Source organism: Ursus americanus, chromosome 24, assembly GCF_024610735.1.
Source record: "Ursus americanus isolate L20-20 chromosome 24, mUrsAme1.1.p, whole genome shotgun sequence".
Taxonomy (NCBI): domain Eukaryota; kingdom Metazoa; phylum Chordata; class Mammalia; order Carnivora; family Ursidae; genus Ursus; species Ursus americanus.
In genome coordinates this window covers 30,690,456-30,703,538 of record NC_142150.1, presented here as the reverse complement: position 1 = coordinate 30,703,538, position 13,083 = coordinate 30,690,456, and the positions used below count along the sequence as shown (strand labels likewise).

Below are 13,083 nucleotides of genomic sequence, written 5' to 3'. Positions count from 1 at the left end.
TAAGAAGGCTTTCCCTCACCCCTCAAAATAACCCCCTGGAAACAATCACCACCACCACCACCACAAGAGACCGTATCTAAATTACAACACCATTTCATGCCCATATGTGTACCAAATAACTATAGCCCCCCGAGAACCTGCTTCCCCCTACCTGAGATGGAGGGGAGGTGGAAAAAGAGGTGGTACACACTTCTTGAGAATCTTCCACAGAAGGATATGTTACTCCAGTGTCCTCACCAGCAGTTCTATGATGGGGGAAAAATAAATCATGAACTTTATGGTGATGGCAGTTGATTTCAGAAAGGATACAAAGGGAGGTTAGATAAGGATACAAGTTGTGACAAGAGCTGTTTCAGGCAGAGCTCATTGTGGCAAAAGAGACATGTTGAGTCCTTGATAATGTCAAACATATCCAGAGAACAACATCCAGAGGTTGACCAAGGCTTTTATTTTTAATCCAAACACCCTACCTGACCTATGATTTGAGAATATTTTCTTAAGCCTGGCCACTGTTGGGACCAAAGAACTGTCAGCAATAGAGATGCAGTGAAACAAAAGTCTGGACTCCAAAGATGAACCTATCCAACTTCAAAAGTCCTTCACATAAAGGCAGTATCGTTCCTGATAAACATCTGTTCTGACCTTCATAGAATTCTGTTTTCTGGGATCCAGGCCTGAAGACATTTGATTCTAATCTATAACTTAACTGTGCCAATGGTGACCAGAAAGCCATTTAATTTGTGAAGGACATTCTGTTAATTACCGCCACTCTTGTAGTCTCTAAGCAAAATCAAATCGAAAGTCAAATCACTACTGTCAAGATCTAAGATGTCCAAGAATTTTCTGAGACAGTGTATATATTCCAAGGCCTGGTGTACCTTACAGGCAGCAGCAGGAAGGGAGGCTAACCACTCCATTTCTCTCCATGTGGGGTCTCCATCACTGCCCCCTGCCCACTGGTGAGTGCTGGTAAAGGTGCTCTATGTGCAAGATGAATGCTTCTCCCTAGCTGCAGTTTGGGAAAGCCCCTACACATTCCTCACCTGTAATTGCAGGGGTGCATGGGTGAGGAGCTGGGATAGGGACGGTCCACAAAGTGATCAATGATAATCCCCATGATAGGTGGGGTCCTCTCAAATTGCCTGTAATGCAATAAGCAGATTGCAATATTTGTTAGAATGCCTTGTCAGCCCCCCTGAAGTCTTCAGAGGACCCCTCACCTTGTATCTATTGGCAGGATCCACTAGAGTCTTAACTGTTGCATCCCTAAATATAAACCACAACTCTACCCTGATAGCTCTGAGACACTCAGATTCTCCCATCTGGAAACGGGGCTCTCTCTCGAGTTTATTTTCCAGAAGGGGACTGATTTCAGCAATGGCAAAGCTGAACTGTAGGCTTAGCCACGGAGTTTGAGGGAAAAACAAACTTTAATATCTTGAATATCTTTGGAAGAGCTCTTTTGGATTCCAAGGCTCTTTCCTCACCTGGTAGACATAAATGCCAAGTTAATTCTGTAAGCACAAGAAAGAGTGATGGTGCCCACAGGGGTGCCTACTGTCCCAACACGAACTGTCTGGAAACCTAGGAGAAGAAATACATAATTAGCTTTTCCCCAGAGAACACTGACAGTGTTCTGGCTTTTCCTGAATCATTCAGCCTATCATATAATCTCTGGCGTTATCTACTCTGCACCGTGAGTGCAGCAGCCTCAATTTCATATATGTTTATGTGTGTGTATATATTTTTTCTTTTGATTTATTTTATATTGATCTAATATTGGAAGGGAAAACAGCATTCTATTTCCAGATAAACCTACCTTCAAAGAGGCAAAACAACTGTTAGTCCTAAAGTTTGAGCGAGTCCTAAACCAACCTGGCCCAAAAGTGTCACATGCCCAGTGAGACAGGAAAGGGGCCCTGGGGCTTTATCACACGAACCCCTCGGTTTATGCAGGTGCGGAAGTGACTGCACTTCTACTCATGCTGCCACCCAGAACTAAGTACAAAAAAGAGCCGGGTCTTGCAGGCGACGTTTCCAACACAGCTTTCCCGGTTTTCTTGATTTCATTTCCAATTTTTCAAAATTGCTTATGCTCATCAGAAACATTTACCATGCTCATTATAGAAAATTAGGAAAACAGACAATGGTATAAGGATAAGAAAGAATACTGAGTTACTAGAACTCTGGGGAAAATTATTTAGTCATTCCCTGGCAACTCTTTGGACCACCTACCTGTCTTTTCCTTACTTATATCATACATATTAAAATCACAAGCTACATATTATGACAGGCAGCATCCAAGCCCAAGTCTGAAGTCAGGAGGGCTCTTAACACTACAAATGCTTTTCAACCTTGATACATACCTTCTCCTAAGCCATTCAGCTGAACTTCCCCAAAATATATCCTTAGGAAAGAAAGAAAAAGAAAAAGAAATAAATGACTCTTTATTCTAAGGGCCTCTATAGCCAAAACAAATAAAACAAACCCTTCTTTTCTTATCTGCATGAAAACCTCTCCTAATGGAGCAACAATGTTACTACTTCAATTAAGCTGCAGGCATAGGGATGTATATGGAAAGAATTGCTTAAGAAATAAGGAAAATAATAATTAAGTGGAGTCTGCGATTTTAGTTTCTTCGTCCTGCTGCTGCAATGTATTTTTAAAGTATACCTCCCGGGGAATAAAGAATCTAGAAATAAGATTGGCAAAAAGATCTCAAACCACTATTAGAAAGTCCTAGATTTTTTTTTTTGAGGTATGTGCAACATACAAGATTATATTAGTTTCAGATGTATAACAAGATTCAATATTTGTTTATATTACAAATAGATCATCACAGTATGTCCAGTTAACATCCATCACCATACATACAGAATATTTTTTCTTGGGATTAGAACACCTAAGATCTCCTTTCTTAAGTGTAAGAGGAACCCTCTTACACTGTTGGTGGGAATGCAAACTGGTATAGCTGCTCTGGAGAACACTATGGAGGTTCCTCAAAAAGTTAAAAACAGAACTACCCTACAACCCAGCAACTGCACTACTAGGTATTTCATCCAAAGGATACAAAAATACTGATTTGAAGGGGCACATGCACCCCAATGTTTATAGCAGCAATATCAACAACAGACAAATTATGGAAAGAGCCCACATGTCCACCAGCTGATAAATGAATAAAGAAAGTGTGATATATATATTTCCATTATATATTCCACATATATATAATGGAACATTACTCAGCCATCAAAAACAATGAAATCTTGCCATTTGCAATAACGTGAATGGAACTAGAGTGTAATATGCTAAGTGAAAGAAGTCAGTCAGAGAAAGACAAATACCATGATTTCACTCATATGTGGAATTTAAGAAACAAAACAGACGAACATAGGGGAAGGGAAGGAAACATAAAAGAAGATAAAAACAGAGAGGGAGGCAAACCATAAGAGACTCTTAACTACAGAGAATACACTGAGGGTTGCTGGAGGGGAGGTGGGTGGGGGGATGGTTAAATGGGTGATGGGCATTAAGGAGGGCACTTGTTGTGATGAGCACTGGGTGTTATACGGCAACTTTCAAATATGCAATAGAAGGTACCAGATCTTGAGAGTGGTCTTCAATTAAGGGGAGCTCTCCATGCTTGTCACAAGTCATTCCAAAGTAAACTCGTTAAGAAATTCGAAAATCTTTTCCATTATAGAAGAATTACATAAGACTATTTATTCTGAAAATACGAAAATATAAGCACAGCAGAACCTTTCTCTGAGTTTCCCTGGGAAGGGCAGTCTCTATTAGCTACCAGGTCTGAATTACAAAACATTACAAACTACACTACAAAACATTATTATACTTTTCTAGTAATATGGTTAAAAATTAAACACATTCATGGCTTTGTTCAATTAAAAACTAAGCTCCAACAATGTTCAAAGCCCCATGGTTAGGTGTTAGGCATGAGATAAGAATAAGCTAGGGTTGAGATTCAGGATAAATCTGAAGCCGAGGTCTCACAAATGATAAGCTGGTATGAGAGAAAAGAAACGTATTTAATTTCTGAAATACATGCACAGAAATGACAGACACCATGAAGCAGGGGTCAGCAAATTTTTGTTAAAAGGATCACATATTTAAGGCTTACAGGCATACAGTCTGAGCTTTGCTGAGCTTTGGCTTTACACGCCATACTACTCAGCTTTGCTGCTGTCCTGCAAAAGCAGCCACTGATGATACACAAATGAAGAGGGGTGGCTGTGTTCTAAAATAACTTCATTTAGGGGCACCTGGCTGGCTCAGTTTGAAGAGTGTGAGACTCTTTATCTCCAGGTCATGAGTTCGAGCCCCATGTTAAGTGTAGAGATTACTAAAAAAAATAAACTTAAAAAAATAATAAAATAAAATAACTTCATTTATAAAAACAAGCAGGTGGTCTGCTGGCCATAGTTTGCTGACTCCTGCCATAAAATAACACAATAAAAAGCTGCCAAAAGACATTTTGCTAGCAACCTTTGGTGGCTCAGTCAGTTGAGCATCCAGCTCTTGATTTCGGCTCAGGTCGTGATTTCGGGGTCCTGGAATCGAGCCCTACATCGGGCTCCCTGCACAGTGGGGAGTCTGCTTGTCTCTCTCTCCGTCTCCCTCTGCCCTTCCCCTTGCTTGTGCTCTCTCAAATAAATAAATAAATCTTTTTTTTTAAAAAAAAGCTCAGTACTCATTTGAATATTGGTAATTGGTACAGTGCTTAAAATAACCTAGCTATCTAACCACCTTTTTGGCTCTATCCTTTATGCCATTCAGATGCTAAACAAAAGTTTTCTTCACAGATAGACGACAATTAACTTTAATTCAGTCTTAATGAACAACAAATTCAGAATGAATTTTTATAATGATGTAATTCTACAGTGACATGATTAAATCTTCAAGGCCAGGGGAAAAATGGTAATATAGCTTGAAAAAAAAAACCCAGAAGGCTATTCTTTAACGGTATAAGGCTAACTGTTAACCTGTTAACAACAGTATAGGGGTGCCTGGGTGGCTCAGTCGTTAAGTGTCTGCCTTCAACTCAGGTCATGATCCCAGGGTCCTGGGATCGAGCCTCACATGGGGCTCCCTGCTTGGCGGGGAGCATGCTTCTCCCTCTCCCTCTGCCCCTCCCCCTGGCTTGTGTACTCTCTCTCTCTCTGACAAATAAATAAATAAAATCTTAAAAAAAAAAAAAACCCAAAAACAATAGTATAAAAAGGGGGGGGGAGCCAAATCTACCTCCGAGATCACCTACTTCTCTATGGTTTAAACCATACTATTTGTATCCAAAAGTACTCCTAAATGATAAACAGTCAGCAATAAATACTGTGTTACTCCAGAGATACAGAATAAAGGAAAGCTTTAAACACTGGTAATGAAAGGACTAAGAGTCCTAGCTAACTAAGGTGATGACTAGTAGTGTAGTATGGCTACTTACAAAAGAACCAAAATGAAGGGGGCTTAGCATAGGTAAATGAGAAGCAAGAGTCAGACGTGATCTTTTGTTATATTTCTTTTTTTTAAGATTTTATTTATTTATTTGTCAGAAAGAGAGAGTGAGTGCAAAAGTAGGGGAGGCAGCTGGCAGAGGGAGAAGCAGGCTTCCCGCCGAGCAAGAAGCCCTATGTGGGACTCGATCCCAGGACCCTGGCATCATAACCCGAGCTGAAGGCAGATGCTTAACCGACTGAGCCACCCAGGGGTCCATCTTCTGTTATATTTGAATAAAAGTCTAGTAATTTTCAAATGGAATACTCAACTTGAAACCTGACGACTATAGAGAGGACAACAAAAATTAAACTTGAAAAAATAAACACGGGTAGGGTTGCTAGCTTACTGCTAAGAAAATTAAAAGAATGACTTGATAACTATTCTAAGGTGGTAGATTGTTTCAACATAACTAGTTAAGTCTCTAATCCTTAGTCCTTTCATCCTGCTATACTAATTTCTCCTCACAATCAGTTCTATACATGTAAGCCAAAGGCTAAAACCAGTAGCTCATCACTAACAGGAAAAGAGTCTTGGGTGATTTGGGAACTCCTGGCTTTCCACGCTCTGCTCTCACACTTTCCTACTTATCCTCTATACCACCACTACGGTCCATCTGACAAACTGAGCACAACTCCATCCCATCCCCACTTCTAGGCCTTGCCATCGTTGCACTCCCCACCTGGAATAATGATTCTCTCTCACTTCTACCAGCTGAAATTCTTTCTGCCTCAAAGTCTAGCTTGAATGCTACTTCCTCCAGAAAGTCTGTCTGGTTTCCCCCACCCAGAACAAACTTTCCCTCCCTGTGTTCTCCCAGTACTTTTCTCCTGATACTGCTATGTAGTTTTCCATGGTAATTGGTACAGTGCTTAAAATAACCTGGCTATCTAACTACCTTCTTGGCTGTATCCTTTATGCCATTCAGGTGCTAAGCAAAAGTTTTCTTCACAGATAGTAGACGACAATTAACTTGAATGCTTGAATGCTACTTCCATCACGAAGTATGTCTGGTTTCTCCCACCCAGAACAAACTTTCCCTCCCTGTGTTCTCCCAGTACTTTTCTCCTGATCCTGCTATGTAGTTTTCCAATCCTGCTTTTTATTATAATTATGCATGTGCCAAACTGTCTCCCACAACAGATTAGAAACACCTATAGGGTAGGGCCTCTGTATAGTTCTTCCTTGAGCCTAGCACAATGCTTGCATTAAAATGGCGCTCAAAAAATATGTGTTGAGGTGAACCACTCCAAGGAAAATATTCAAAGAATCACTGACGAGTTCTTTATATCCACAGACAACTAATCAAAAACAAACTGGATTAGTAGTCTGTTAGACAAGTTTTAATTTAACTCTGAACTATAGAGGGCTGTGGAATCTTCCCAGGACAGCCTGTTTAAAGTCTTTAGCTCCTTTTTCAGCTTTGAGATATCTATCAGTACAATCTCAAAATCCATTCCACAGGAATCATGACTGTGCACAGAACCAAAGGACAAAGAACCTGGTAGCTTTAGAAAGTTGAGGTTCACAAAGGAGGAGGGACAGACAATCATGGTAAAGCTATAGCATCAACTACCTACCAACCATCTGTCCAAAATTAATCACAGAATACCCGTACGCCAGTCAGACAATGTGCAAGGTGACAAGGCTAATGAGTGAATCAGGAAGGTGAGCACTATTGCTGTTTACCTGTACAATATGACATATTCATGCCCCTGTTTTCTGGAGAGTCTGTAAGCTGGTGTCACCCTAGTTATGGCAAGGAGGGACTTCAGCAGCAGCGACAGTCTGTTGTACACGGTGTAGGAAACTTTAATCTCTTTATCACACCTGAGGAGCACACAGACACTATCAGCATTCGCCTACTCAACTCACAGAAAACCAAGAACAGAAATGCAGCGGATATAGAAGTGTTAGTTATGTTCTGTCTAGTGACTGAGAGTCATCTGTTAGCATTATTCATAAATTCTGATAGGATATAACCTGCTTTGCAGTCCATATTACACCTTTCACAGAATATTACAGTCAACAGAGATGAATGGAAACTGTATAAGATTAAATTTATCATGAAAACATGCTCTGAACTAAAGGTGTAATTAGAGTTCTTTGTCAGTTTATCAACAGATTATTAAGGTAAGCAAAAGTTTTACTTTTTTGTGCTCTAGAAACAGGCAGACACCAAAAGGCACCTACTCTATTTTTTCCTAGCTTTGAAGCTGTTATCTACGAAATAAAGCTACACACTTAAAAACAGTAATTCAACATTGCAATTATATTACTGAAGGTGCAAACAATCTCAATGTAGTATCTTATGAGCTGTCTACCCCTATACATCTAATAGGAAGTCTGGCGAAAAGTCTGTTTGGTACTAAAATTTTAGACTGTAACCTGGCAACTGCTTTGTACTTAGGAAAGTAAATAATGCCCACACCCCACGGATGACTTATTAAGATTTTCTTTTGATGTGTTGCTACTTCCTCCATTTTCCTATATACTGTTCTTGAAAACTGAAGCTTCAGGCAGGAAGTAAGCTAATCTGCCTTGAAGGAAGAAAACAGAGAAGGAAAATAACATGCATTTCCAATCTATGATCAACACAGCGTGTAAAAAGGAGTAGTGAAGGGAAATCATATTGGATGTCTGCCACACAGTAAACAGACAACACAGAGCAGTCATGTTACAAGAGCTCGCAAGGGATTTAATCGGAGAACTATCTGTACTCTGGGAAAACAACAAATCCTTTTCAGTCTTTTCTCTGCTCCTTTCCCTGTGGTGTCTAAGTTTCACTGGACTGACCCTCCCGCTGAAGGTCATCTCTGTGCCTGGGCTGGAAGCCAAGCATGAAGCAAACTGTAGCAAAGACCTATTAGCTTTGTTAAGTGGGAAGAACACCCTCCATGACTGATAACAAAGCCCCACTTTTCACATGACGTCATCTGCTTTATCCTCAGCTATCACAACCACAGACCCTAAGACAAAAGCACTTACTTTTCATTCATTTCGAGACACCAAATTTCTAACTCCATGGAATCACCCTGTAGATGGGACAATTGAAAAATACTTCAGCTTTATTTGATTATTTATTTTATTATAATGCACTATACAGTCACTACAAAAATATTGGAAAATATAAAGAAAGAAAAAAAAATCAATTTATAAAACAATCAGCCACTTCAAGAAATTATGTGAGAGGCACCTGGGTGGTTTAGTCAGAAGAGCATGCAGCTCTTGGGGTCATGAGTTCAAGCACCACGTTGGGTGTAGACATTACTTAAATAAATAAATAAATAAATAAAACTTAAAATTTCTTTTTTAAAATGTGAGCTTATACTGTTATTTTTATGACTTTTTCATTAATAAACACAACATGAAGTTTTCCTTATAATAAAATTCTACACCATTTTTAATGGCTGCATAGTATTCTACCATATGAGCACCATTTCATCCCATCAGTCCCCCCATATGTGGACATTTGGTTGTTTCTAATTTTTCACTACTACAAACAACATTGTCATAAATAGCCTTGAGATTAAAACTGTCCTCGCCCTAAATTAATTTCTTAAGACAAATTTCCAGAATTAGCATTATTAGATTAAAGAGTACTCATGCTTCTAAGACTTTTGCTATGGATATCCAAATTGCTCTTTAAAAAGACTAATACTTCAGATGATGGAGAGAGCCTTTCCCTCCAATTCTATAGGGGATATTTTTAGGTGACACCCACTGTTAAGGAATACCTTAACAAGCTCCTCACTTAAAAATCTTTTTAGCTGTGTAACGTCTTTAGCCAAACTGTTCAGTCTTTCTCTGGTACTGAGAACAGACTTAGTCTAGTGGGTGGGAAAGAAAAACAGAAACTAAAGCCAGAATCCTTCAACTCTGTAACATTCCTATGTGCCACTTAGTAAGGATAGTCATACTTTTGAACACAAGTAACCTTATTACCAATCAACTGGAAGAGGGTTATTCTTTTAGATTTGGGAGTAAACTTGGGTTAGTTTGTGAAATACAGAACTTACTTGTTCTAGATCAAATTTAAATATGTATCCTTAATATATATCTTTTTCATCATACTGTCATTTTTAAAAGACGTGATAAATTTTGAATTCCCCCTGCTCCCCAAAATCCAGGAAGGATGAATAGCAGGAAGTATCCAAGACAAGTTGGTACAGTTTTTCTAGAACAATTGGAACATTTTATACTCAGATTCCACTTGGGAAAGGAAAAAGTTCTTCTAGGGATTCCTTTAGGACTCCCTATGGATCACTAAGGAAAATAATTCATTGTATAAACTGGCAACACAACAAAGAAGAACAGGAAGCTTTGCTTTTTTGGGTGCTAAGGTTTCCATGGAGTAAGTATTGACATCATTCAACAAAATTCATCAAGACCATACTATGTGCCTTTCCAGGTACTGTGCTAGGCACAAGAGATGATTATTTATTTACATCCTGCCTCATTTCAAAAAGAATCTGAAGAACTACAACAATAAATAAGATGTGGCATAACTGCTGACCTCAAGAATAAAAGTGTAAAGTATGAACAGGAACATGTAATGATCGCCTACTGTAAGTTATGTTAGGCACTTTACAAATAAGGATTAAATGAAAAAATATAAAAACCCTTCAAGACTACAAAGTGTCATGTTAGTTTGGTGGTGTTGGTGGGGGTGGGGTTAAGTAATTTGGCCAAAGTCACTGAGCTGAGATCTGAACTTGGGTCTGTATAGCTCCAAACTCCAACTGCCTTTTACTATATCACACAGCTTCACCATCTTGTAGTGGAAATAAATTAATAAACTCACAAGTAACAATATCTTCCTTGATCCTGATGTGAAATAAGGTAAGTAAAAACACATCTAAAAAAATCACAGTACATCAAGTTATATTTTAGAAACAATGTAAACAAAGCACATGGTAAGTCTAAAGAAAGTACTTACCTCTCCCACTAGAAAGGGGGTGAATTTTCAAGAGCACATGAGTCTTGAAGGATGAGTAGAAACATTTCACATATAGTTGACATATAATAAGGACAAAAAGCCTATTCCAAGTGTTTGGGAGAGTAAACAGAAAAAGCATGACCTCCTCAGGGAACGCTAAGTTCAGAGTGGGAAGAGGCAGGAATGAGGCTGAGTTGGAACAGGGTGTGAAGAGCTTTGAGTGCCAAATGAAGACACCATCCTGGCCATCACCTTACCTCAGAAGTCTTGAGTGAGATCTCCACACACATCGATCTCCCAACAGCAGGCAACTGTCCTGCCAGTGCTTTTTTTGCTTCATGTGTAACCTCTGGGATGTCTTTGATTGCTAAATTGAACTAGAAGACAAAAGGGACTTTGTGTAAACACTCACAAGGAACATGATGGCAACATGAAACAGTGAGAGATGGTTATGCTGGGTAATGCAGGCATTGCTTTGAGTGATTAGGGACATTCATTCATTTCTCCCTTGCCAGAAAAGATATCCCACATCAAAGCCCCAAGACTCAGGCTGAAAGAGCTAATGACTTATTATAAAGATTAGTTAAAACGGTATTTTTCTAAAGACTAAGTTTTTCACTTACTGCAGAAGAAGACGAGAATCAAATAAACCTAGGACTAACATTCGATGACAAACATACTTCAAGTGAATGGATCAAACGGAATTAGATATATTAATGTTATGATTTAGTAATACTATAAATAGTATTCTTTGTAATTGCACTATGTATGATTCCTTATGACAAACACGCCTTAACAAAAAACAGGAATTTTACCCAATCTGAACCCGTGGGGGATGAAGATGAACGAGTACAAATCTTCTCGCCAAGTCGAGCCTGGACAATCACTTGGACAGTCTAAAAAAAGCAAACAAACAAAAGATACCAAAGATGAACAGTCTTAAATTGATTTGACTCACAATCAGGGTTAACACCCTCTGAATGCAGGATTAAAAAGATGCCAATGATCATAACAACACTTTAGGAAAGGACAGGATTTTAAAATTTGAGAACATATTTTAAAAAAACCATGACACAAAAATAATACTGTAAATATTTCTGAGGGCATAATGTCAACTGATTGGATGAATTTTAGTTCAAGGCTTGGGATCTGTAATATTCTCACATGGCAGAAGGAAATTTGCACATGGTGGCTCTGACTTTCATAAAGAAACAAGTCCAACCGTAGGTTTAAATATTCACGGCCGTACACTTATGTAATCATAGTAGATTTAAACCAAGGATTCCACAATTATTCATATCACTTGGCCCATATGGCAAAAGTCTCCCAACTAATTTTACAACCAGAATCTACTGCATGGATTGTTTTTTACATGGCAAACATGAGAAGAAGGAGTGAGAGAGGTGGAAATGATTTTTAGATTTAAGAAAATGTAACTTCTAAGGCAGTTTTAATTCCTCATTTACCCAGAAGGGAACACTAAATGGAAGTTAGACATTTCAGAGTTAGTTGATGCTTTGGGAAAGATGCCCAAAATGCTGTCCATTCCAATCCACAGTCTTTGTTCCCATCCCAAGGGAACATACTGTGCCAATAACCTGGCATAATAGTTTGACATTTCTGCAAACAGCCTTGCAAAAAAAATTTTTTTTGAACAAGTAGCTGTGGAAAATTGGAAGCTACTTTTTAGTTACACCCCCAGTACCGCCCCCAAACTTCACAGTTTGGTTTACAACAGACAGAAGTATCCCTTAAAATGGGCAAGCTGCAAGCTGTTATTCTATATTTCCAAAAACGGAGAAGCACGGAAGTTATTTCTAACAGTTCTGAGCTCAAGAGAATAGATACATTACCTTGAGGGCAAAAAATTTAATAAACTTGTCCAGGTCCTTTCTGTCCTGGGAATTGAGATCAGTTTCCATTGCCTATAGGAATCTAAAACAGGAAAAAAAAAAGTGTTGAAAAATGTGACTAATATTTTTTAAATTCAAAGCATACAGAGATGGTATTGTCTAGCTGTAAAAACAGTCATGTGGGAGGGAAAAAAATTTCCCCCTAAGATACCAAAGTGAAAAATATTAAGATACTATCTTTTGAGGAAAATAAATTCCTCACAAAGAACTAAAATCTAGGCTGTAAAATTTAATTCCCTCTCTGGAATGGAAATAAAAGAATTCCTTAACACACACACACAAGAAAAGAACTAAAATCTAGGGACCTAAACAATGCATGAGGACAAGCCATTTTACCTGCATCTGAAACTTTAAGCTTTAAATATAACTTATCTATTAAAAAAAGTTCTACTACCCACCATACTGAGGACTAAATTTTAATAAGACAAAAACTCTGTTAAAACATAAAATGAGGGGCGCCTGGGTGGCTTAGGCGGTTAAGTGTCCGACTCTTGATTTAGGGTCAGGTCATGATCTCAGGGTGGTGAGACTGAGCCTTGTGTTGGGCTCCATGAGAGCTGGGAGACTGCTTGGGATTCTTTCTCCCTCTGCCCCTCCCTCTGGTCGCACACGCTCTTGCACTCTCTCTCTCTCAAATAAATAAAATCTTCAAAAAAAACCCAAAAAATGAAATCATTCGTATTCCTTTAGAAGGACACTAAATCAATTTAACTTTGGGGGGTTTAT

The 13,083-nt window shown here is 38.8% G+C and overlaps 1 protein-coding gene across 23 annotated transcripts in view; it reads right to left on the bottom strand.

The window, feature by feature from the left end:
• ATG13 (autophagy related 13) overlaps positions 1–13,083 on the bottom strand; it is a 50,542-nt gene that overhangs the window by 13,355 nt on the left and 24,104 nt on the right. For all 23 annotated transcript variants that reach the window (XM_087854810.1, XM_087854793.1, XM_087854790.1 and 20 more), the window contains 9 exons: positions 12,298–12,379; positions 11,260–11,340; positions 10,702–10,821; positions 8,494–8,540; positions 7,195–7,335; positions 2,367–2,407; positions 1,488–1,584; positions 1,044–1,142; positions 152–245 (listed from right to left, as the gene is read on the bottom strand). In XM_087854810.1, coding sequence (XP_087710936.1) covers positions 152–245; positions 1,044–1,142; positions 1,488–1,584; positions 2,367–2,407; positions 7,195–7,335; positions 8,494–8,540; positions 10,702–10,821; positions 11,260–11,340; positions 12,298–12,366 — 789 coding nt within the window. In that variant the 5' untranslated portion in view covers positions 12,367–12,379. The remainder of the gene's footprint in view (positions 1–151; positions 246–1,043; positions 1,143–1,487; positions 1,585–2,366; positions 2,408–7,194; positions 7,336–8,493; positions 8,541–10,701; positions 10,822–11,259; positions 11,341–12,297; positions 12,380–13,083) is intronic.